Source organism: Tachysurus vachellii, chromosome 15 (assembly GCF_030014155.1).
Source record: "Tachysurus vachellii isolate PV-2020 chromosome 15, HZAU_Pvac_v1, whole genome shotgun sequence".
Taxonomy (NCBI): Eukaryota; Metazoa; Chordata; class Actinopteri; order Siluriformes; family Bagridae; genus Tachysurus; species Tachysurus vachellii.
This window is the reverse complement of record NC_083474.1, coordinates 9,993,109-10,018,108: the sequence shown is the minus strand read 5'-3', so window position 1 is coordinate 10,018,108 and position 25,000 is coordinate 9,993,109. Positions and strand designations below refer to the sequence as shown.

The window sequence follows — 25,000 nt, the reverse complement described above, 5'->3', positions numbered from 1 at the left end:
AAGAGAAATAATCCTTTAGAAGATGTCGATCTTATTCAGGTCATCCGTGAGTCTCACAGAGATCTTCTTGCTATACTCACTCCTGCTCGGAGCAAACCAGGTGGAATTACACTGAGCCAAGCCATGGATACAATACTTGAATTAATGTGTGCATGGAAAAACAAAGGGTTATTGAAGATGCCCACTAATGACCCGAGTGCTTTAGCAATCCGTCTCAAGGATAGTCTGGGCAGAGTTCTTAAAACTTTGGAAATCCATTCTGGAAGCCTGGAGGGAAATGGACAGACGGTAAATAGTTTGAAAAGAACTTTGGAAGATTTGCTTGCATCCACATCTTTTAATGTACCTGAAAGTTCATCAAATGAGATACTAAGTGTTGCCATAATGATCATTGACAGCAATTTGAAGGGTTTTGAGGATCTCCCTAAACTTTTTGCCTCCAAACTGAGCCAGACTTTTAGTGATACAGAGTGGTTAAGCTGCCTTGAAAGAAACAAAGGTTCATTTCAGAAAAAAGACCTGGTCATGGCCTTAGTGTCTTCTCTTATATACAAATGCCAAAACAATGATGTAAAACACTGCAAAAAGTTCAGAGATATTGTTGTGGAAATATTTTCCCAGCTGCCTTTGCCAGATAAGAATTCAGTTCTTTCTGAAATTCTTACCTTATCAAAGAAGGGTTTGCATGGCTGTCTTCCCAGTGCTGTAACCGTAGGCTATGATGAAGAGCTCAATCTTGCATTCAATTGTATTATTCAAGGTGAAGCAAAAAACAGCTTGAGCTCAGCTGTCAGTGCTGTGGCACGGGTGGCCTTCCAGAACCCTGAGGCCACGATGCACCGGTGCTGCCACATGGCTGTGGTGAACCTTGGTGCTCATACATTCCTTGCTCAGATTCTCCAACAGCTTTCTGGATTTATGAGCAAAAGGGACCCGAGTGGGACAAGAAACAAAGAATACAACCTGTTATGCAGATGTCTGCAAGATACGATGTGGAACAAACTTTCTTCACATCAAGAGGAAGAACAGTTTCTTTGTTTCCTGTCAGCATTAATAGAGTCCAAAACAACTGGCCAAAGTGGAGAAGAACTAAGTTTTCTCCTGCCAGAGGATATTGTACATGCTTTTGTCTTGCCTTACCTTTCCTTTTCAAGCCCTCAACCTTGCAGACTTGAAGTGTGCCTTCGACTTTTACAATCAGCATTGGCCCAAATATCCACAGATGATGACACTCACTGGATAATGAACTGCTCTCCATTTGCTCTCCTGTACTGTCTTGCTCAGCTCATGAATAATTGCAGTAAGTGCTGGGAACAACAATTAGAGGGCGATATTGTTATAACTCTTGAATCCAAAGAGCTGTTGATCTCCATTTTGACCACAATGGGCAAGGCAGTTGGCAAGGAAGTAGCTCTTGCTCCTAGTACTTGGTCCAGAGCACTTTCTTGGCTTTATGCCAAAGTGGAAAAACTTGACTGGACTGTCCGCTTTCACCTAAAACAAGTGTGGGGAGAGCATTTCAAATATGAAGTGCCAAGCTCCCTTATGGCTGTATCTGTGCTTTCTGAGCAGGAGTGGTCTGGATTAGAATTGCCTCATTATGGTCAAGGCACTGGCCTTTTGGCCTGGATTGAATGTTGTTGTCTGTCAGATCACATTCAGGAAATAATGCTGGACACCCTATCTCTAAACATGCTCGACCCAGAGGAATTAAACATGTTCAGTAAAGGCCTGTTGGTTGCGGTGTCTCAGGTTCTCCCCTGGTGCACAGTTGGCGAATGGCAGAGAATACTAAAAGTCTTGCATGAACTCCTCCAGTCAAATAAGCTTCATGTACCATACTCCCTGGAATATGTGGACTTCCTCCCATTACTCAACCTTCGTTCATTTGCTCATGACTTGCAGGTGTCTGTGTTCCTGCTTCGTATGTTTCAGCTGCTTTGTGGTTCCAGCTGTGCAGGATGGTTGCCTCCACAAGGCTGGACACATGTAGGCCTGCTATGTGCTTCTGCCATGAGGGGCATCATTGACTCTGTGAGGAACAAATTGCCACTCCCATCCACCACCTCTTCTAAAAGCCCTATAATGAGTAGTGAAAATCTCAGTCAAGAGGTTCTGTTTGTGCTGACTCAGTTGTTCTGCCATGTTCTCCACATGCAAGTGATGATTCCTGGACAGCCAGAGCCTTTGTTTCTGTGTGCACTGGAAATTTTGTCTCACTATGAAGCTGTACTCTCTGCATACCCCAAAAGTAGCACTACCCTACAGGTAGCCAATACGCGCCACTTCCTGACCACCATTACAGACAATCTGCAGTGCACAGACATGAAAGCTGTCCTACACCAGAAGATTGCTCAGCTGTGAGGATAAAATGGCAACTTCATGCTACTGCTTTACAAATAAACCTCTTTACACTCTTTAACCTCTTTACACTCTCACCCTCACAATAAAATACTATTAGCACAGCATTTCCTTGTTTCTAGTTAATTGACTTAGGAGATGAGGAAAACAAAGATCTTTTAAATTGTTTTGGTTAAATCCTGAACGTTGGGACTTTGGTTACATTTTCAATTGTAAATAGGATAATATGTTAGATATAGTTTGACAGCAGTAACACTCAAAGAACACTCAAAGAGCCATTGGACCCGTTTCGCACAGAAAAAAACACAGGGAGCCACAAAACCCTTTTAACATCTAAAATGAAGATAACACTGCATATATTGTTTTTTACCATTAGGGAAAGTATAGAAAAAACTGTAATGTGTTGCATTTATGAAATCAATGAACTGCTACCGAATAAACAAAGTTTTATTTCTTCATGCAAACAAAAATATTTTGAACAGTTTAACTAACCTTAACAAAAAAGACGCTGGGTTGAAGGTTACTTTCAAATAAAATGTTCAATGTCTAATTGAGTCCTCTTCGTATTCATGGCCAAGGCTCTCAAGTTTTGAAGACAGGCAAGCGTGACATCTCCAACCCCCCGCAACCCCAATTTTAGTTGCGTTAAATCTTACCAAGATAGTGCTATTTTCTGATTGGCTATTGTGTAGCCTCTTTTTTTGATTGGCTGATAAGTGTTAGGCTTGACTAAGAACTGAGACGTGCTTGATTCCTGCCCAGTTCCATAGAGACAGCGGTGCGGACTGATACGTTTTGGGCGCTGCGGCTTATTAAATATATGATAAATAGTCAAAAAGTTTTACTGCGTGAGAACTACGATGTGTTGCGGGAGAGCGTGACAAAAGACCCAAATGCGTGACTGTCATCAAAATTTTAACTTGCCGGCTGCAGCAAACCAAAACTGGGTCTGCTTCTGTGTGTCGGATTTCGCAAGTCAGCAGTTATGATGCATATTTTGAGCGACAAAAAAATTAAACATGGTTTATTTTAATGTTACAAGAGCATCATAATCTTAGAATTTAGAATTACATTTTTAAAAAAACTAACTAACTAAAATAAAATAAATTTAAATTAAATATTTATTTTCCAAATCTACAGGGAGCCGCAGCAGACGGATGAAAGAGCCACTTGGGGCTCCGGAGCTGCGGGTTGTCGACCCCATTCTAGACTTTTACAAAAGTACAAATGACAATTCCAGACAATTCTTAAATTCTGGTCAATGGAATTTGAAATGAACTGAAATTTTCAAGGCCCAGTGGTTAAGACATCGATCTTCTGCTCCAAATCCAAGAAACTCCAAGCTGCTACTGCTGTGCCCTTTAACAAGATAAAGATGTCTGGTAAATGCTGTAAATGGGTACTCGAACAAATTACACAATAAAACGATGATGATTTCTGTTCTCATAAACAAATGGTACAAAAAAGAATCAGGTTTTCCATGAAAGCTCTCTCTTCTACCCTGATTTGCTTTCTCACTCAATAATATTCACCAATGGGTACTGGTAACAAGGAATGTGCCTCTTATTTAATTAAATAAAATAAATGCTCATTAATTAAATGCTAACTCGGGAAAGAGGATGATAAAAACATGGGTAGTTCTGCGTGGTCACTGTGTGTTCCTTGTGGTCAATCCAGATGAAAAACAGTATTTAGATCCAAATACAAGGAAATCCACATGTACATTTAATAGTTTTGAATGGAGACCATTTGAAATGTTTTAACTTGCATTGAAATGTTGTACCCCCTGCATTCACAATCAACTTTGCACACTGAAAGAGTAAAATTAGTAAACATGATCATTTTAAACATTATGCATCTTGAATACATTGAAACATTATGCACAAGAATTTAATTTGTGTGATATCAGAACACATAAATCACTACTTTTCAGTCAAAGCTTAATTAACTTGTTTCTAACTTGTCAGTGCAGAGAGTGGTTTTTCCTTCATGTATGTTTTTTCATAGTCATTGAGTTCTGTCTATAAACACTATTCACTAATTACTTGTACAGCGCCTTGCAAAAGTATTCATACCCATTGAACTTTTTCACATTTTGACGCGTTACAAACACAAACAAAAATGTGTTTTATTAGGATTTTATGTGATGGACCAACACAAATTGGCACATAATTGTGAAGTGGAAGGAAAATGATAAATGGTGTCAATTTTGTTTTTACAAATGAATATCTGAAAAGTAGGGTGTGCATTTGTATTCTGCCCCACTGAGTCAATACTTTATAGAACCACCTTTCGCTGCAATTACAGCTGCAAGTCTTTTGGGGTATGTCTCTACCAGCTTTGCACATCTAGAGAGTGAAATGTTTGCTCATTCTTCTTTGCAAAATAGCTCAAGCTCAGTCATATTAAACTAATTCAAAACAGATAAAACTAATTCAAAATATACCTAACTTTATAATTAAAGTCACACTTGACAAATACAACCTCTGCGATGGGACTGTAGGCATAGAGCTAATCTGCTGCCTTATAAGGCTGGGAATTTCATCTGCTAGTTGTTCATTGTCATGTGTGGATATTATTAGAAGTAAAAGACAGTTTAAGCATATACCATGATCGCATCCAGGTTTTTATTAAACTTGTGTGCCAAATTATTTTACCCCATACAAAACATTTAGATGATCCCTGGATAATGATAATCTGGCCAGGGTTAGTAGATAGAAAAACAGTAGATTCAGCAGTTCTATATAGTTCTCCACACAGAATTTATGAAAGTCTCTGAACCATTATATGGCTCTTTGAATATTCGGTACAGAGCTTATTTCATGCCAGGCCACACAACTTCTCGCTCACTTCCCAGAGCTTCTTAGCCACTGCATCATCCTTAGCCTTGGCCTGAACTTCCTTTAATCCACAGTTGGAGAAATATTGACCACTCAGACTTTCAATGCCTTCCTGGAGTGCACAGTACAGAGTTGTCTGGGTGCCTGACTCCACATCTTTGAAGAACAGGGCTCCTACAAATTTCAACAACTTCTTGATCCCTGGCTGAACGTTGCGAGACAACTCGGAATTGATAGCCCCTACAAAACATAAGGTAGGACACTTTTAACTCGAGGAAATTTGCAAGAATAACAGCAATAATAAAACAGCAAGCGATTTGTAAACACTGTCAACGATTCCTTATCGCTATCCCATAATGAACAGAACAATGCTGACCTGGGTGGAGGCTGTAGCATGTGACCTGAGTTCCTTGAAGCCTCTTTGCAAGCTCGTGTGTGAACAGCACGTTGCACAGCTTACTGTTGCTGTATATCCTGAAGACATCCATCAAAGAGTTGCCTTTTCCAAATTCTTTGTGAGCAATAAGTAGGTTAAAGTCAAGGTTCCCAAACTCATGACACATTGAGGATACAGTAACAACTCTGCTTGGCCCACATTCTTTGAGTTTGTCCAATAAGAGATTGGTCAGGAGGAAGTGACCGATATGATTGACTCCAAACATCAAACCAAGATCATCCTCTGTAGTGCCCTGCATATAAACCCCTACAAAGAAAACACATTTGAGCATTAAGAAAATGGGCTGTGGAGGAAATAATCAAGGCATATAATCAAATCCCAGTTGCTATTCATATCATGTCACTCCAATGTATTTTAAATCTGGCCGCTCAGCTCGTAATACAGATGTACTCCAACAGTCGTAGTAGTTCCCCCTTCTCACATTCAGTCAAATACAAGCTCCTATAATGCCTCACCACATCCTATCTTTCAGACGTTCATACCCTTTGTCAGTATTTCAGGTCCAGTAATACTGATCTACTGGCGGTGCCTAAGATCAGACTGACAGGGGCAAACTTTTTACTACCATGGCACCTAATCCACCCACTAAGGCCCTCATGACTTTTATGACTTCACCTAAGAGTTATTTCAACCCTTTAACTTATGTGACCTTTCATAAACAGCACTGCTCAATGGTGTGGTACAGAACTCAACCAAACCTGCATTGTTGATAAGAATATCCAGTCTTTTTTCTGTTTTGAGGAAAGTTTCAGCAAAGGAGCGAATGGACTTCTGACTGGCCAGATCCAGCTGCATGAACACCACATTATTGCTTCGGCTCTCCTGAAAATAATATTGGTCATGTAAAATCATCCAATGGAGTACTATGGTTAAGCAAAAGAAACTTCCAGAGTATATGTTCAGGAGTTAAAACACTGACAAACATTTTCCTAATTGCAACATGATTTTATTTGTCTTCATTAACATTGCCCCACTGTGCACGTAGGCATGGATGAAGGAGGAAATATAAATTTTCTCACTCTTTTGACGATAGCCAGGGCTCCTTCAGCACGTACAATACTGCGGCAGGCCAGAATAACACGAGCTCCTCTCCGGGCCAAATCTACAGCTGCTTCTCTTCCAATCCCTGTGTTACTGCCTGCCAACAATCCAGGTAATGGTGATATAAACACATTTATGAAGAACATGTTATGTGAACAGGACAAGATTTTGTTCTCAGATGGTAAAATTACAGGTTATATTACAATCCAAAACAGCTGATTTAACAGAATAAGTCATAAGAATAAGACAGAAAAAGTAAAAATAGGAAAAGCCATAAAAAGAATAAAAAAATATACAGAGCAAAGAAAGATGTGCAAATACACACACACACACACATATATATATATATATATATATATATATATATATATAAATATAAAGTGAAATCCATGCAGATATTAATACCATACTTTGTATATACAGTATTTCTATTACTATTAGTGCAGGAGTAATACAGTAAACTCTATTTATTTTACATACATCTCTCTTCCTTGTTCTACTCTGTATTTGCTCATGTTTAAAGCTGGAGTTCCCGAGTTTCAGGTTCTTCCTGCTCTACAACATCTTAAACAAATAAATGGCGATAATAATTTCACCATACAGATCATTTTATCATGCAGTTTTGTTCTTTCTGTGCCCACGTCTTATTTCCGGTTCATAGTAAAACATCAACATGGGTATAAACGGACATCAGGATAGTGAGATTTAAGGCAGCACAGACAGCACAACACAAACACAAACACTTACCGGTAATGATCACTGTTTTGCCCTGAAGCCGTTTCTTGCTCTTGCATCTCTTTCCTGACACAAATTTCCGAAGTATAATAAAAACTCCTGCGAGAACTCCGGCGAACAGAATAAGGGCAGACATGGCTACTGATTTACACTCTTCCGGTTCGGGTCAGCTTTAAAAACACAACAAAACTAGACCAACGATTTGAGCTTCTAAAGTCAGCAACAATTCTTTAACTGATTAGTTTCCCAGACCGACAACTTTTAATTAGTGTTATTTATTTTTATTTAATGAATTTTTATTTTATTTAATACCCCATACAGGAGGTACAGTTGCGTGTTAACTATTCGCAATAAATTAATAAATGAACTCGTTAATATCAAAAAGATACACTTGTACACCTGTACGTTTATTCAGTAGCTAATCTGATCAGCCAATCATGTGGCAGCAGTGCAATGATGTTTGAAACGTCACACCTCAATGATCTAATCAGCCAATCATGTGGCAGCAGTGCAATGATGTTTGAAACGTCACACCTCAATTATCTATTCAGCCAATCATGTGGCAGCAGTGCAATGATATTTGTAACATTACACCTCAATGCTCTATTCAGCCAATCATGTGGCAGCAGTGCAATGATGTTTGTAACATTACACCTCAATGATCTAATCAGCCAATCATGTGGCAGCAGTGCAATGATGTTTGAAACGTCATACCTCAATTATCTATTCAGCCAATCATGTGGCAGCAGTGCAATGATGTTTGATGTTTGTAACATTACACCTCAATGATCTGATCAGCCAATCATGTGGCAGCAGTGCAATGATATTTGTAACATTACACCTCAATGCTCTATTCAGCCAGTCATGTGGCAGCAGTGCAATGATGTTTGTAACTTCACACCTCAAGAGCTTCTGGTCATGTTCACATCAAACATCAGTGGCTCTGTGATTATGGCACACGGAGGTCAGTTTGAAATTGTTTTTGAGATATGATGTGTGTTCTGAGATGCCTTTCTGTTCACCACCGTTATAAAGAGTGCAGATTTGAGTTACTATAGACTTCCTGGAAGCTCAGACTAGTTAGTATTCGTATAGACTCAGTATTCGTTCTCATCAGCACAGCGTTTCAGCCTGCAGATTCTTAAACTCTCAGGATGTTTTTGTACCGTTCTGTGTAAACCCATTTGGTGCTAGCAACCACGCAATAGTTATATTTACAGACATCACACTTTTCCCCATTCTGATGTTTGATTTGAACATTAACTAAAGCACTTGACCTGCATCTGTTCGATTTCATACATAATGCTGCTGCCACATAAGTGACTGTTTGAATAACTGCATAAATGAGCAGGCGTTCCTATTAAAGTTTGTAATCGTTTGTAACATCGCAGTTCAAAACTGTGAAATTATTATTTTGTCATGCCATAAAAAAACTTACAGTAGTTGTTAGTCTTTGCAGCAGATGAAGCATTTCTTTTCTAAAATGTATTGAACCGGGCACAGAAATGTTGGAAAGAGCATAGCTATCATGTTAAACACAAATGGCAACTGATGTGCTTTTCACTTTTTAAAAGTGTAGTCTGTTAAAAATCTCATATATAAAAGAAACTATATGGATGGTATGATGGAAAAATGCTTTCTAGAAATTTAGATTGGCCGTACCTTTATGTTTTCAGTGTCTGTAATAAAATGCCTTCTCTTTTATACATTTGTATCCAGATACAGTAGCAACCAAGTTTCAGCATAAGCAACTTTCTTTTGAGTTTATTTTCTTTATTGTTTGCATCATGTCATGGTCATAATTCTTTAATCTGCGATGACTATGTTGTGGCACGAAATATATGTATATAACGTGAGGAAGTATAGCAGCTTAGATGTCATTGAGCTGGCTGGTATAATCAGCCAGTAGTGTCATAGTCCTTGCTTTATTGACTTGTTTTCCCTTTACTGACCCAATAAAAACATAGGAGTTATCCACAAAAAGTTATTTGTTTATTATAACCTGTGGATATTTTTAACCTTCAGTTGGGTTTATACAGCAAAGAAATAGCTAATATAGTTGTTATACTGTATATGACATGTATAAGCTGAAAGAGTTGCTCCAACACATTAAACCAGTCTTAAAATAAAAACAATACCAATATAACAGGAAGAATTATATTTTTCACATATACATTATTGTACAGTAATTTTTCCAGGTTTAAGAGCAGAGAGTTAGGAGCCTTGCTCAAGGGCCCAACAGTGGCAAGTTGGCGTTGTCGGGGCTTGAACCCAGACTTTCCGGTCAACAACTTATGTTTTATAAATAAACCAAATGCATAGATCTTCATATCTATAGCCAACATTGCAAAAGCTATGCTTCTTTCAAAGCTTTGAGAATGAGAAGAAGAGAAGGTATTGACCAGGCCATAATATATTCATAGTTTCCCAAATGCTGTAATGTTGCTTTCCACGTTTCCCCTTTTCTGAACTGGCAGGTCAGGTTTTGTGAAGCTGCACACAAGCTGCACTTATTCTAATGCTGAAGGTACTAATGGGAAGAGGTAAAGGGATTTTTGTCACATAATTAAGGTCCTTGTAATGATTGCAGGACTGTTCATTTGTTTCAAAACTTCACGAGAACTTGCCTCAAGATAAACTTATTAAAAGTGCATTTTCCTCCTGAAGTGTTTGTATGCAGGATATGTGAATGGCCACATGAGAGATTATGGGAGGTGAGTTTTACATGATGGGGACCTTTGCTACTCTGTGATATGTTCAAACAGGTTTATAAGAAAAGAAAAGGCTGCTGTTTGTAAGGTTGTGTTGATGGTTATGTATTTCTGTAAGGACAATAATAAGCTTGAGCATCTTTAGTGTAGTTATTCATCCATTCATCTTCTACCGCTTATCCGAACTACCTCGGGTCACGGGGAGCCTGTGCCTATCTCAGGCGTCATCGGGCATCAAGGCAGGATACACCCTGGACGGAGTGCCAACCCATCGCAGGGCACACACACACCCATTCACTCACACAATCACACACTAGGGACAATTTTCCAGAGATGCCAATCAACCTATCATGCATGTCTTTGGACCGGGGGAGGAAACCGGAGTACCCGGAGGAAACCCCCAAGGCACGGGGAGAACATGCAAACTCCACACACACAAGGCGGAGGCGGGAATCGAACCCCGACCCTGGAGGTGTGAGGCGAACGTGCTAACCACTAAGCCACCGTGCCCCCCTAGTGTAGTTATTTTAGATTTTAATTGAAATGCTTCATTAAAAAAATTTAAATCACCTTTTATAGTCAAAGTTTCAATATCATAAGAAGTAAAGTGGTATTGTGCCATCTGTACTTAAATATATTCAGCATTTATCATAGTATATGTACTATGCTGGGAACAATGACTGAATTAATGTTTTTCTTTTATAAGAATAGAGCAAATCATTGTGGAAAAGCAAAGTTAAAATCTGATAAATTATGATACTGTCAACTAAATCAGATACCATAAAATGATGATTGTTATTTTAAGGACAGGTCCTTTTCAGTCCATGCATTTATGTGATATTGTACATCTTTTTTTTTATGGGTGATTAAATTTGGTGTAATTTTGCTTATTACTACAGATAAGGAATAAAAAGAAAAAAGGCAACAAAATTTTAAATTTTACGATTAAAAGCATCAGAAACAAAAGAGGACACCAATATATAAAACATGCACAAATTTATTTGACAAAAGAGAGAGAGAGAGGGTGTGTGTGTGTATATGTGTGTGTGTGTGTGTGTGTGTGTTTGTTTGTGTATGTGTGTGTGTATGTGTGACAGACATATAATAATCAATGTGATTGTTTATTTTTATCCCCCAAAATAACATTTGTGTTCCATAATCAGTCTGACTGATCTATTGTCACATTCATAAATGAAAAAACAAAATTCCAGTTCTACATTTTTTTTTTTATCACAGCCTCTCTGTGCTTATGAAGACGACTACTACACTAAAATGAATTCTAATAACAAATAAATAAAAATTCATTAAAGATAGACATCAAATGAATGATGACAGGAGGTGCAGGTCAAAGTCTAGACTGCAATCTGTACAGGATATGGTCTGGTGTATCCTTCATTAATGCAATAGCGCAACAGTCTTTGTGGCAGCCTGAAGTTTAAAGAAAATGCCAGAAAGGCACAAGTATGTAATGTCTAATTTAATATCTAATTTTATCTGTGTTTTTATTTCAGAAAACATTAAAATATGTTTCTTGTATCCATATATCATGTTTTAATATTAACAGAATAGGATGGAATGGTCAGCTGAAGTAAAACAGAATTAGTTCTGCATATTTAAATGTAAATTTCTTTTGTATCTTCAATGCTGTGCCCATGTGGCCTGTCTGTGCCTTTTCTTCTCATTTCATATGACTAAATTGTTAAAAGTAACCTGACTAATCTGCAGCCTAGACTTTGGGATGCAGCTAGTCTTTCATTTTGGTAGTTTTATCTCCAGCTTTTTGCTCCACAACTGGATAAATCTGTAAAAGCACTGCTGCTAGACCACTGATATTGAATCTCTACAAAAATAAGATCATATTCTCCACGCTCTTTGCAGTACTTGTGGAAATTCTCTGACAAACAGGATATTTACACCTGACCAGAAGAGGAAAGGTGGGGTGCGAGAAGGGCGAGATGAGGATAAGAGGAGGTCAGAAAGCAGGCGAAAGGTGCTGGGGAACCTCCACAAGGCAAAGAAAGGCTTAAGGTCCTCAGTGTGGACATATGCAGTATGTCTAAATGGAGACTTCATACTCTCTTGTGTCCTGTAGAACATACAAAATACACATTTAAATGCAGATCAGGACAAATACAATATATTGTGACATATTCAGGTTCTCAAATCGGGAGTCCAGGGATTTTCTGGGGTCTTGGAACCATAAACAGATGTTTTTTGAATATAGTGGTGAAAATAACAGCCCACTATTACTATATTTTATATATATATATATATATATATATATATATATATATATATATATATATATATATATATATATATATATATATATATACACACAATATATTACACTGAGATGGACTGGTCAGTTATTTTTTACTTATAAATGATTACTATATTATACTATATTATATTATATATAATGTAGTATTCCTGACATAAATTAATAAGCCTAATATTTGTTTAGTTGAATTATGTTTCAAAAATCTGTACTGGACGTTGTTATTCTGTTATTCTACAGTTTCAAAGGGCTCCCTGACTGCAAAATGTTTGAGAACAGTGGGAATAGACAACACCACTGCAAGTGGAATTATAGTATGGAGTTGAAAAAGAAAGAACAAAACAAAGTCAAAGCAGATGTAAATGCAAACGTAAGAGTGAGATGGAAATAAAAACACCCATCACACCTATGGTTCCGACCTGCTTTGCTCCAAACAGTGCTATTCCACCGATCAACTCTCCTTACAGGCTTTCTCATTACAACAGTATCCTATAGGGAAGAAGCGCTGGTGTCTGGGCGCAATGATCACTCTCTGTTCAAACATGAAACCATCAAAAGAAAGGCAATGCAGAGGTCATGAAAAGCTGATGAAATATTTCAAATAATTCAGTGAAAGAGAAACTATGCTGTTGGGAAAATGTCAGCGTATCAACGTCTGGTCAGAAATAACAAAAACATAAAAGCTATGAAACAACTTCCCGACCGTGTACGCGATAAGTTCATGCTAGGTGAGCGCACAGCTGCAACCATCACGGCGTTTCTACTTTAGATTTGATATTTTCTATGCAAAAACACCTTCAAGTCCTAACCGAGTAGAGGACAGCTCAGATATAAAAACAGTACACACATGAGGGAGCTCATCTCCAAAGGCAGTGTTTCCATTCACACCTGATGGAGGTGCTAATGAGTCTGTCTCTGGTTCTCCCTGACCCACTTAATGTGAACACGCAAACACACACAAACTGACTGGACCCCTGGGCTACAGATTTCACAGCAGTACATCAAAGTGCATCATGTTGCCCTAATCACAGTGATGATGTGTCAGAAAACAAACATTACAAACAGAAGGTGTGAATTGAAGCCACTCTGTGACACAAGAAGCCCATAACAAATAGTTAATGGGGCTGAATACGTGCTGTCAGATGTGCTCACCTCACTGTTCTTCTGGGACGCAAAGAAAAGCGAGAGAGGAGAGACAAGAACGAGAATGTATTAAAGCTTTAGAAATAGAAACTGCCAGGAGGATGAGAGGGGAACAAGGACAATAGGAAGATGATTACAGGGTGAACAAATTACTTTCAGAATAATGCCCTTTCTAAAACATACACGTCAGTGGAATGTATTTTAAATAAATGTCATATTGTTTTAAACATGAAGCTTAACACATTTCTAAAGGTGTGGAATTTCTTTTCATATCCCAACATTAAAGCTAATTAGATTTGGTACATGAGCCTGCAATAAGGTAAAACAGCTGGTGTTTACAAATCATAATTTTAAGTTTATAATTTCACTCCAGATGTACAATCATAGTCATGAACAGCCGATTGCAACTCTGTCATTGAAACTAAACAAGCACAGAAGCTACACATTAGGGTTAGATCGAGAATGTGGGGTATTGACAAATGAAAGTGACCACTGAGGTGATATGCGTACTTACTGCTGTCTCATAGATGGGGTTTTCAAAGGCTGTCTCGCCTCTGATCTGGTCATACTGTGGCGATGCGGACATGGGCAATCGAAACGTCTTTCCTTGCACCCTTAAAAGAGAGCAACAGCAAAGACTACATGTAACATTCATCTACAGAAAAGTAAAATAATAGAGCTGTTTCAGGAATAGCTTTTTACCCAAGCTTACCTTGAAATATAGAAGTATATGGACATGACAATTAACATAATTATAGCTACAGGGATGACGATGGTAAAAACCACGTTGGCTCCTTCCATGCTGAAGTCTGTTCTGGCAACTAGACAGAAATATTGAGTATGTTAGTGAAGTAATAAATTGCAATATGTATGTAGCAGTATACGACATTTTCAAGGGTTATCTGACCAGACCTTTATCACATTATTGTTTATCTAAAGCTGATGTCGTGCTGTTTGTGTGTGTGATGGTATGCCACCAGAGATTATTTGAGAAGACACCTCTGTTTAAAATATGAATGGGACAACATACAGTATAAGGTTCACAATGATGGCTGTATTACATAAGTCGCATCCCTCAGAGAGCTCTTATGCTGATACATGCAGCTATAGGATGTGATGCTCCATTAGTAATGGAGAAACATGCATGCTTGGTATTTGGTGAAACCTGAAACAGTATATATATAGTTTTCCATATCATTTTATGCACCACAGATTCATCAGATTTTAAATTAAAATTCCAAATGTTTCTGAATGTCATATTGTCAGTCCATTTTGGATTTAGTAAGCCTATAGGATAGTCTTAAGTATAACTGTCTAGGAACATCTGCTCATGTAGAATGCCAGTGCCAGTCGAACACAAAAGTGGACACTGGTCTGGAGGAAGTTGAATTCTTTGGGGTAATCGACCAAAAATCTACATTTTCTTTCTCTCCTACTGGCTGAGTGCCATGCAGAAGTTGAAACCAGTTGACCTTCCTGCCACTGAACTCATTGTGAGCTCAGTCTTAGTGAAATTGATTAAAAATAATGTGTTTGAAAGCACTGTGGCAAATTTTCCAGAACAGTGTAAACCTAGCCCAAGGCAGTAAAAAGTTACAGTTCTTACCATCGAGCCTGCGCTCATTTACATACTCCAGTACTGCTGCTGAAAGCAAAGGAGGAATTTATATAGAAGAATATAGAATAATTTATATAGAGAAATATATCTTTCCATCAGTGTATGAACAATGGCATTTGTTTTATTAGGAGTTGAAGATAGAGGCTACCTTTGCACACTGGAAGCGGGTGACTCCACTTTGATGGGCGACTTTGGACACACCGAATATTCGCCTCCCCAATGAGCTTGTAGCCACTTAGGCAGGAGAAGTGCAATATCTCTCCTGCTTGGTAGAACTGCTTCTCTGATACCTGGACACCAAATGCTGGGATTCCAGGGTTCCTACAGGCTTCATATGTATCAGCTGAAGCACAGAGAATAGATACACACACATGCAGCTCATTTGATAAACATGCACCTCAGTATGTGATTATCATTAATTTGGTAAACAATGGCAAATGATGACGATTCATCATAAAAGGAAAGTTAAAGGACTTTTGAGTTGCTCATCACAGGATGTGTGTGTGTGTAGACAACGAACAAATCAAGATTACCGAAAGGGGGCGCTGTCTCGCAACACATACATTTATATCATGCAATACACTCAAGAATGTGTGTAAGTATGAAAGGAGCAACCAAGACATATTTTACAGATGTCTTGCCAACTAGCAAAGAAGCTATATGCGATGTCATGGAGATGTAAATCTGGGTTGTGATATGAGGTATGAGGATTATAAAGACCTACAATAAAAGGTAATGTTTTCTTTGATTGTATAAAGTTCAGACTACATTTTAAAATGGATGCACATCTCTATTCTCTAATTGTTTTGGATAATTAAGGAAGTGTTCAGCATTGGATATTCCCAGCATCCTCACGGCAATATCACATGCACATCCGAGACTGTTTTACATGTAGTAAGCTTCTGTGATGTTCACAGAAAATCAGACACACATTATGAAGGAAAGCAGCAGTTTGAAGACGCCTATAGCTTTACCCCAGTTCTTGACATCAGAGACTGTATGCATTACTATATGAGCTTACAATAAAAGCATATTTACATAAATCACAAAAACTACAATTGTTTTTTCTATAAATGTGTTTTTTGACGTAGTGGCTGCGACAGCATCAGAAGGTTTCGAAGGACACCATCGAATTAGTTTGATGTCTTTAAAGCAATCTTTTGCCTCTTGATCTGCCTCATATCAGAAAACCACTTTTTGCACTATAATTCAGTTATCAGTTTTATCGGTAAAGAAATAAGCTACGTGGAGATTAAGAAGATGCCCAACTGACAGCTGTGTTTTATGACCATAAAGTCAGCAGGGCATTAATAACTACACAGCCTCACCATTTAATACAGTTTGAAGCTATCATGCCTGACTAGCATAGGCTTCACACTACCCTCTAGTGACTTGACTAGGCTTTGACTTGACTAGCAAAAAAATCATACTGCTCACAAATTTCTGATGTATGGAAATAATCCATCTACCTTTCTCAATCTTTGCAATATATCTAACGATAGGAATAATTCAATACAGCATAGACACACTGCCTGCAGTTCTACTTTGTTAATAGGAATGTATTCAATTTAGGTAGACTGGATCTATTAGATATATTAGATTTGCTGATGAAACAAGAGCTTGGCAGCTGTGGGGTATTTTAAAGATTTAAATTTGGCAAGAAGACATGACCCTGGCAACTAAGTCCTGTCTACTGAAGGGGTGTTCATTGATTAAGTACCTGGCAGCATACAATAATTCCTTCCCATGTCTGAGTGTGTGTCTGTCTCTGTGTCACTTGTTGCAGTTCCTATTTTTGAACATTACAGACAATTATACCTCTATGATGTCCTTCCCTACAATTGTGCTTCATCTACAAGATAAATGAATTACTGCAAATCAGGGAAACACTGTTGTACACAAAGTAGGTCATTAGGACGTTTGTCGAATAGCAAGGTTCTGACTCTGGATAAGCCGCTGCTGATACCAATAATCACTACTGACTTGTATTATGGTCCATTCAACCACTTTACACATAATTCATTTTAGTAGCTCTTGACTTAGGCTGCTGTACTTTGTGTCATAATAAACAAGGCCCAATCTGTTCCCCCATCCCTCATGTGGATATGCAGTAACAGAAACGTAATCAAACAGCCACTAATGAAAATGCCACAGTGCAGTTCTGGAATATCAATCTCCTAATGAAACAACTGGACAAGCTTATTACAGTTAATGAATCACGCTTAGTTCTGAGGAATGAAAACGATACTCACGGATGCATTTGGGTGGTTTCTCACTCCACTTGGGTCCTGTGGAATCGCGCTTGTAACAGGAAAGGAGACTGTTTCCAGATAGAGAGTAGCCCTTGTTGCAGATGTACTGCACTGTGGAGCCTACAATCAGTCGAGGACCTGACATCACCCTGTGGCTGTGCTCTACCATACCAGGGTCTGGGCATGACAGCACTGTGGAAATACACAGTTCAAATACAAAATAGTTTGCTTCCTATTCTTCATTCATTTGTTCATCTTCAGTTAGGGTGACAGTGGATCTGAAGCCTATGCTGAGAAGACAAACAAATGAATTACACACACACTTTTTTGTGTCCACTTAGGAAAAGGTATCTGAAGTATCTAAAGAAAACTCACATAAAAATTAAACAAAATTTAAAGTGACAAATTGTGTAATGGCTGATATAACTATATATATATACACATCATTGCTCTGTTGTACCATATATTCCACATCAAAATATCACATACTGTGTGTTACTCTCTGTTGATATTATGTTAAATTGATTATAATTTCCTTTTTAAGGTTTCGTTTTAATTCCCTCCTCTTTCCATTGTGTGAAACATGTAAGGAATAATGCAGTTGTTTGGGAATATGTTTAAGGAATTTTTAATGATATTAGTAATCTGAGTAAATGTAGACATTTGGACAATGTTTGGTACAGACTCGTAATTTTATCATTTAATTTAATCTGCTTGTCGTCCTGTTTCTGAAGCGGCTGACACCGTAGTACAGCCGAAAAAACATCCGTGGACCCTGTTTGTCACCTGTGATCATCATGAGTCTCTCAATGTGCAAAAGTTATATGCAATAAAACTCAATGATGTTTTATATCAGTTGTTACCTGTAGGATTACTTCAAACACCCTACAACACTTGGGTTTACCAATAGATGGCATTAAAGGATCATAACACTGGTTAAATAAACAAAATCTTTTTATCAGGACAAATTCTGAAATACTTTAATTTTAAATTTGGGAAAACTTGAAACTACATCTGATAAAAAAAAGGTTACGGAGGGGACATTTATTCAAACCATCATTCATTCATTCATTCATTCATTCATTCATTCATTCATTCATTCATTCATTTTCTCTAACCACTTTTCCCAGACAGGTTTGGTTGTGGATCCAGAGCATATCCCAGCTGTGACTGTGGCAGGGACACCCTGATTGGAGCTGAAGTCCATTGCAGGATGACATCCACACACATTTACACACTCATTCACACCTTAGGACAATTTAGTGTAGCTATATTTTAGGGAGGCGAGAGAAAACAGATTCCAGAGGGAATCCTTGTGGACATGAGGATAATTTTTAAATCAGAAATTAGACACAGATCTAAGATAAACATTTAAAATTAGACACAAACAGACGGAGTAATACCTGCTGCACCACAAAACATTTAATTTGTAATCATTTTTATTATTTAACTGTGATTTATTGAATGTTTATGTATTTTCCTCCCCACACCACGCAGCTACAAAAACTTGTGTTTTGTAGATGGTCAATGGTTTTAAATTTTAAGTTACTGTGTTACTTTTGTCAACTCTGAACTCTGCAAAACTGCCATCTTGTTTATTCTGGCTACTCTCTTCAGATTATTCCGCAAGGTGCTTCTATAAGGACAAACCAAAATGACTGAATAGAGCGAGAACATGCACACCTGGATTTGTTCCCATCCAGGCAGCTAGCCAGAGACACACCTTGATCTGCCTTTTACTAGTCATCACAAGTAACAGAAGGAGACCCAGTGTCCTCTAGTCTAGTACACAAAATAATAATAAACCCACACACTAGCCCAGCTGCAGCACACAAACCAATTTCTTTTCCTGGCAGGACAGCATCAGGTGACAGGATGCTGAGAGCTCTGTATCTCTCCCACTCCTGCTGCTGCTTCTTTTGTGCTTCCAGAGCAGGACAGAAAACAGCAGGTGATGTGGAGCGACTAGGACAAAAGCCTGAGCTGTTATTTCTGTCTGCATGTTGACTCCCTGAGCAAGTCCACAAATGATGCAACATGGAACGGGCAGAGGTTTAATCTTGATGTCAGTGACCAATGACATCTGCTACAACAAAAGGCGAGATGTGCAGTTGTCCTGAATTCATCATTCTTTGATAACAAAACAGAGCCTAAAGGGGACCCATGAGGATTACCAAAGCCGCAGGCAATGCTGGAAGATGTCTGATGTGTTTGGACAAGAAATAACATAAATTAAAACCAGGCAGTGGAAATCCAAGTCATTATCCATCAATCTCTTCCTCTCTCTCCTGTAAAGTTCAATGCTGCAAATAGAATCTAAAAGTGACATGTTGCTGTCCAGAGCATCAGTCCAGATTAGTGGTCTTGCTAAAATGATTTAAGAAAAGCTTTCTGTCCTATGTTTATCAGTGGTGTGGCTTAAAACTTAAAAGATGTGCATGCAAATGTTTTTTTTACTTCCCATTGTGTAAATATGATTTTTTTTTTGTTTGTACTTGCTCACAATATTTAAACATTCAATTTCCCAAAATATGAACAAACTAATAGTCTGCCACCACATTTACACCACCACAACCACCTTGACCAGGCAATTACTAAGGATGAATAAATCAATGGACGAATCAATGAATGAGCGAAAGTTGTCCCACAATGAGCCTCATCTAACTACTTGTCCATGCCCAAAGGTAAAAACCTATTTTTCTCGGTTTAGATCACATTATCTGTTCAGTAATAATGATGCATTTGTATTCAGATACATTGTTGTACATCAGATGTATGACTCACCTCTCTCACAGGTAGGCAGGTCCCCACTCCACGTTAAGTCCCACTGGCACATGAGCATTTCAGTACCAACCACCTCGAAGCCTGGGTAACACTGATAGGTTACTACTGTACCATGCACCAGTTCAGGGTGAGATGTCGTCTTCCAGCCATTAGTTATCTCAGGAAGCTCTGGACACGTGTCATTACGAGGAACCTCTGCAAAAAGAGATAGAGAGAAAGTGTGATTATACAGCACTCGCTCATCAGGCTGTAGACTAGCAGTAGCAGTTTGTAAGGGGACCGAGAGACGGCTGCCAGGTGATTTGCTAGTGCCCACTTTGATCATGGTGAATCTGGTGAGGGCCATGTGGCTAATGAGTACAAACGTGTCGTAATTGTTTGCATCGCTGCCAGGCCAAATGGCCAAATCCCATACACCTGCAAGAGCTGGCAAACGTTAACACATGGGGTGTGATGAGACTGCAAAACTCTTCATTCTAGTCCTCCTCCTTCTGTATTCTGCTACCCACTCACTCCCTCTTTGCATGGAATTCATTATATCTTATCAGATCTCATTTTATATTTTGGCACCAGAAAAAGCTGATGGAATAGTAGCCCATTCTCATCCCGGGAGGAAAAGTGCTAGACTTAAAAGTCAGCTGTCTCTCTTTCTTCCTGCCTTTTTCACAAGTCCACATGGGTCTTACCCAGTCTTCTGAAATACTAAGCCTAACAAGCTAACAAGCCTGAGTGGAGGAATGAAATGTTTTATGAATGATTCTTTTGTTTCTCTTTTATTATCACATTCAATTGTAATTTAAAAAGCTCAAGATGAAATGGGGCACGGTGGCTTAGTGGTTAGCACGTTCGCCTCACACCTCCAGGGTCGGGGTTCAATTCCCGCCTCCACCTTGTGTGTGTGGAGTTTGCATGTTCTCCCGTGCCTCGGGGGTTTCCTCCGGGTACTCCGGTTTCCTCCCCCGGTCCAAAGACATGCATGGTAGGTTGATTGGCATCTCTGGAAAATTGTCCCTAGTGTGTGAATGAGTGTGTGTGCCCTGCGATGGGTTGGCACTCCGTCCAGGGTGTATCCTGCCTTGATGCCCGATGACGCCTGAGAGGCTCCCCGTGACCCGAGGTAGTTCGGATAAGCGGTAGAAAATGAATGAAGATGAAATGGATGCAGTGTTCTTTTCTACTCCAAATTAGTGTTGTAACAGATACAACACTAAATAAATAAATGCAAATGCAATTAACAAATATTTAAATGACAAAAAAAATTCAACAGGTAACACAGTCAAGTCCATAAAACTTGCCACTTCTTAACTGAGGAGAACTGTCCAAATGAGTGTATAAAAAACATTGTGATTAATGTTCACACTTAAACTAGAAAAACTACGTACCTTTCCAGGAACAAAAATCAATTTCATGGGAACAAGATAATGACCCCAATACACACATCTGAATCAATAGAAATGGATTCAAGACATAAAATCAATGTGTTGCAATGGCCAACTCATTTCTAGATTTGACGCACGCTAAAACGAATGTGGTGTGTGTAGAAAAAGGCAGGCCTTAAAACGCGGTGCATAAAAGTCAGGTCAAAGCTCCATTACAGCAGAGTTATACTGTACATTACACAAAGAGGCTCACAGCAGTGAAGGCTTCACCGAATGTTAACTGTAGGGTGTCAATACTTTTGAAAACAGCATTTTACTTGAAAAGATGCACTACTGAAAATTTACCTCTAAATATTTACAGTGCTGTAAAACAAATTGATATAATGCTTAAAAAAAGTCATTAATTGCACGGTATTCATTGTGAATATTAACGTATTTCCCCTAAAGTGTGTTTGTCGCTCTGGAGTTGATTGTTTGTCGGTAGAACAAACATATTAGTCGACACAGCCAACACATTTCCGTGCACTCTTACCGAAAAAGTGCACCACAAAGCCGTTGTTGTAGCCGTAAACATTGGTGGCAGGGTCAGACTGAAACTGGATGGTGACGTCAGCTGTAGATGTGTAGAGCTTGAAACGTGGCCGTGAGCCACTGTACTGCCCCAATGCCTTAGCAGTCAGATCGTCTCCATCATAGAACGTCAGCAGGTCATTCGTTCCCATGTGGAGGCTGCATGCAGAAAAAATACATATTTAATGAGGCTCGGGTTCACCCTAGCTTTTTGCAGCATTCAGGAGCTGTTTGTTTTCATCACCACCTCTGAGACACAAAAGCTGCCTTATACATTATACCGATGTTCACTGCTTTTATCATGTACTAAATAAAGGTAAACTATATACAGTTGTGCTCATAATTTTATGTATGTCTTGCAGAATCTGCAAAAAATAAAGGGATCTTAAAAATTTTATTTAGTTGTTTATTTAGGACTGGAAGGAATAAACTGTTTCACATAAAAGATATGTGTAAATAATAGTAGTATTGATTATAGGAGTAGTAAGCAGAGGAGGAGGAGGAGAAGGAGGAGGAGGATGAGAAAGTGAATACACATTTCTGTTTATATATAAATATATATACACCTTTTTCAGCACCTGTGCTACTTGCTACCTCTGTTTATTTGGCACTGAAACAGGGAACAGGACAGAGAGCTAATGAATTGACGGTAGGAGAGAGAGCTCTTAGTTATACCCTTATGTACCAGCTCTGTCCTCCCTAATCTTTAGAAATAGCTGGAACATCAATTTCTTCCAGGGCACCAGCCACTGTTAGACCGTACTGTAACTTAGTTGTAGCAATCTCATGGGGAGAAGCAGCATGACAAAAGAGTGATTTCACCTGTCACTTCCCCGTGTTGCTTTAGTAAGACTTCAGCAGCTATGGAGACAGGCTGAGTTCAATTACCTCAGCAATTATTCATGCTGTAGCAACTGAAGGTACTGTATTCAACGCTACAAATTCAAACGCCTTATCTAATATCCAACAGCGGCTCCCTGTCAATTCTTCTTAGAAGCAAAAAGAAAAAAGGAAAAGTGGAAAAGGCAAAATTGAGTGAAGCAGAATGAATAGTCCGGGGAACATATGACCTTCTGAACAATTGGAAATGAAATCGAAAATGCTGAAGCATTAACAAAAGTGATAAAAAAGTTCTCTTTTGTTTTCGATAGATATAAAAAAACAGATATAGAAAGCCTTGATAAATTAAATCCTAACATCTACTATCCCTTTAGAGAAGTATATAAAAACATTTATGTTCCTCATCTTTTTAGCTTTGCTTTGCATTGTGTATGTTGTTAGATATCACATCGCTGACTCTGGAAGGCCAGAAAATCTTACTCAGTCCAACAGTGAAGTGACACATGCACTCAGGCTTGTTCCTAATTAATCACAAGTGGCCAGTGATGGAACTCATTACACAGGAGAGAGAAATAATTAATCATCTTTGGTCTACCGTGGAGGCAAACAAAAAAAGCAGCGTTGCAGGATGGAGACAGGATGTTCGACGTGTGCAAAAGTCGAATGCAGACACACGTCTGCACATGCACTTACGCGCTCTCTTTCTCACACACACATGCACACACACACACACACAATTTTTTGATGTGTTTGCATTGCTGCATTCTGCACTATATTGCTTTTTTTCTGCTGTAACACTGTGTCTCATTTTGCCGTACAGCCCCTCACCTGCTCTCATGACTAGAAACCGAAAAAAAAAAAAAAGTCTCTGCTTATATTGGATTTGTTGAAATAAAGTGAAACAAGGGTTTGCGTAGCAGCGTGCTGTATCTGCCGAGAAAATCGATCATGTTTTCTATTTGCTGGGAGTAATTTCATTTTGTTTAATCAAAAAACAGGCTCAGCTTGACTTGGCCCACATAACAGCTGCCACCTCATGCCTTCAGAATACATTAAACCTGCATTTTTATTTATTTTTTTTTAAGAAACCCTAAAGCAAGACAACATGGCCTGATATTTTCAGCCTACACAGCTTGAAAATGCCAATTCAGCTTACTGTTTCCACCTCTCAAACAAAACGACAATATAAACGTGTTATATTCTGAATAATACTGGCAAAGACTGGTGCTATTTAATTTGTTAGCCAGAGGCAGGAACCTGATTCAGCTTTGGGTAAAAGCAAGGCTCAGAGATAAGTCATCTGTCACAGACAATAAGATGGACCATTCTTTTGCACCACATCCTGGGTTTTATGCAGGCAAAGCTATAAAGATGGTTGCTTCGTTAAAAATAAAGAAACTTATGATACAGAGAAGATTTAAATACCTTATTTGACATATAAAGCAAAAACATTTGGTTTCATAATTCTTGTACATTATCCTTTAGACCATATACAGGCCATGTGTATATAATGTACAGGATGTGAGAATACATTGATAGGTATTTAATGGTGTTTAAAGTTTATGGATTAAAGGGTAGCACTAACAGCGCTCTTTAAGAGGAAGTCTACATTCAATAATGAAAGCACACAGCATTACAGATAACCTCTTGTCCATGTGTTTAATCTAGATTTAATTCTACACTAGCAAGATTGGATGAGATGAGAAAAAAAAGGCATTAAATGATTAAATAGTGAATTTGCTGGACAGCATCGGCACTACTAAATGTTAGACAAACAGAAGAAGCTGAACTTTAATTTGAACTGTCAACATTATCAGAAAGTCTTAAATAGATAAATAAAGGAGTGAAATTGGTTTCGTTCTTTTCAATTAGGAAGGTAAATATTAGCCAAAAGCAGAAAAGCTGGCAGTCCAGGCATCCACACAGCCTTAACACATGATATCTAAGCCAGAGAGAGAGACTAAGAGAGAGAGGGGTGGTTGAGAGTG

General features: G+C 38.6%; 3 protein-coding genes across 6 annotated transcripts in view; 1 reads left to right on the top strand and 2 right to left on the bottom strand.

The window, feature by feature from the left end:
- The window catches only part of gemin4 (gem (nuclear organelle) associated protein 4), a 4,813-nt gene extending 2,001 nt beyond the window's left edge, over window positions 1–2,812 (top strand). The window contains exon 2 of the mRNA XM_060888403.1: window positions 1–2,812. This exon is cut by the window's left edge and continues 821 nt beyond it. Coding sequence (XP_060744386.1) covers window positions 1–2,364 — 2,364 coding nt within the window. The 3' untranslated portion in view covers window positions 2,365–2,812.
- Window positions 2,813–4,968: 2,156 nt separating this feature from the next.
- Window positions 4,969–7,746, bottom strand: dhrs13b.1 (dehydrogenase/reductase (SDR family) member 13b.1). The gene is made up of 5 exons (XM_060887736.1): window positions 7,447–7,746; window positions 6,678–6,796; window positions 6,357–6,480; window positions 5,578–5,904; window positions 4,969–5,441 (listed from the first exon to the last, which is right to left on the bottom strand). Exons 1-5 carry the CDS (start codon window positions 7,568–7,570, stop codon window positions 5,182–5,184), a joined length of 954 nt encoding a protein of 317 aa, XP_060743719.1. The 5' UTR covers window positions 7,571–7,746; the 3' UTR covers window positions 4,969–5,181.
- Window positions 7,747–11,128: 3,382 nt separating this feature from the next.
- The window catches only part of sez6b (seizure related 6 homolog b), a 157,330-nt gene continuing 143,458 nt past the window's right edge, over window positions 11,129–25,000 (bottom strand). Inside the window, exons 10-18 of one of the 4 annotated variants that reach the window (XM_060887733.1) lie at window positions 22,135–22,331; window positions 20,224–20,418; window positions 17,440–17,631; window positions 15,336–15,530; window positions 15,176–15,214; window positions 14,282–14,390; window positions 14,084–14,183; window positions 12,833–12,958; window positions 11,129–12,231 (exon numbers count right to left, since the gene is read on the bottom strand). In XM_060887733.1, coding sequence (XP_060743716.1) covers window positions 12,878–12,958; window positions 14,084–14,183; window positions 14,282–14,390; window positions 15,176–15,214; window positions 15,336–15,530; window positions 17,440–17,631; window positions 20,224–20,418; window positions 22,135–22,331 — 1,108 coding nt within the window. In that variant the 3' untranslated portion in view covers window positions 11,129–12,231; window positions 12,833–12,877. The remainder of the gene's footprint in view (window positions 12,232–12,832; window positions 12,959–14,083; window positions 14,184–14,281; window positions 14,391–15,175; window positions 15,215–15,335; window positions 15,531–17,439; window positions 17,632–20,223; window positions 20,419–22,134; window positions 22,332–25,000) is intronic. The other 3 variants (XM_060887732.1, XM_060887734.1, XM_060887735.1) reach the window with 3 other exon arrangements.

Bases quoted from the DNA above. Each gene is read 5' to 3' on its own strand.
- dhrs13b.1 (XM_060887736.1), bottom strand. From the start codon at position 7,570: ATGTCTGCCCTTATTCTGTTCGCCGGAGTTCTCGCAGGAGTTTTTATT. The intron at 6,481-6,677 runs GTGAGAAAATTT...TATTATTTTCAG, and splicing joins CCCTGGCTATCGTCAAAAGA to GAGAGCCGAAGCAATAATGT. The intron at 5,442-5,577 runs GTCAGCATTGTT...TATGTTTTGTAG, and splicing joins ATGCTACAGCCTCCACCCAG to GGGCTATCAATTCCGAGTTG.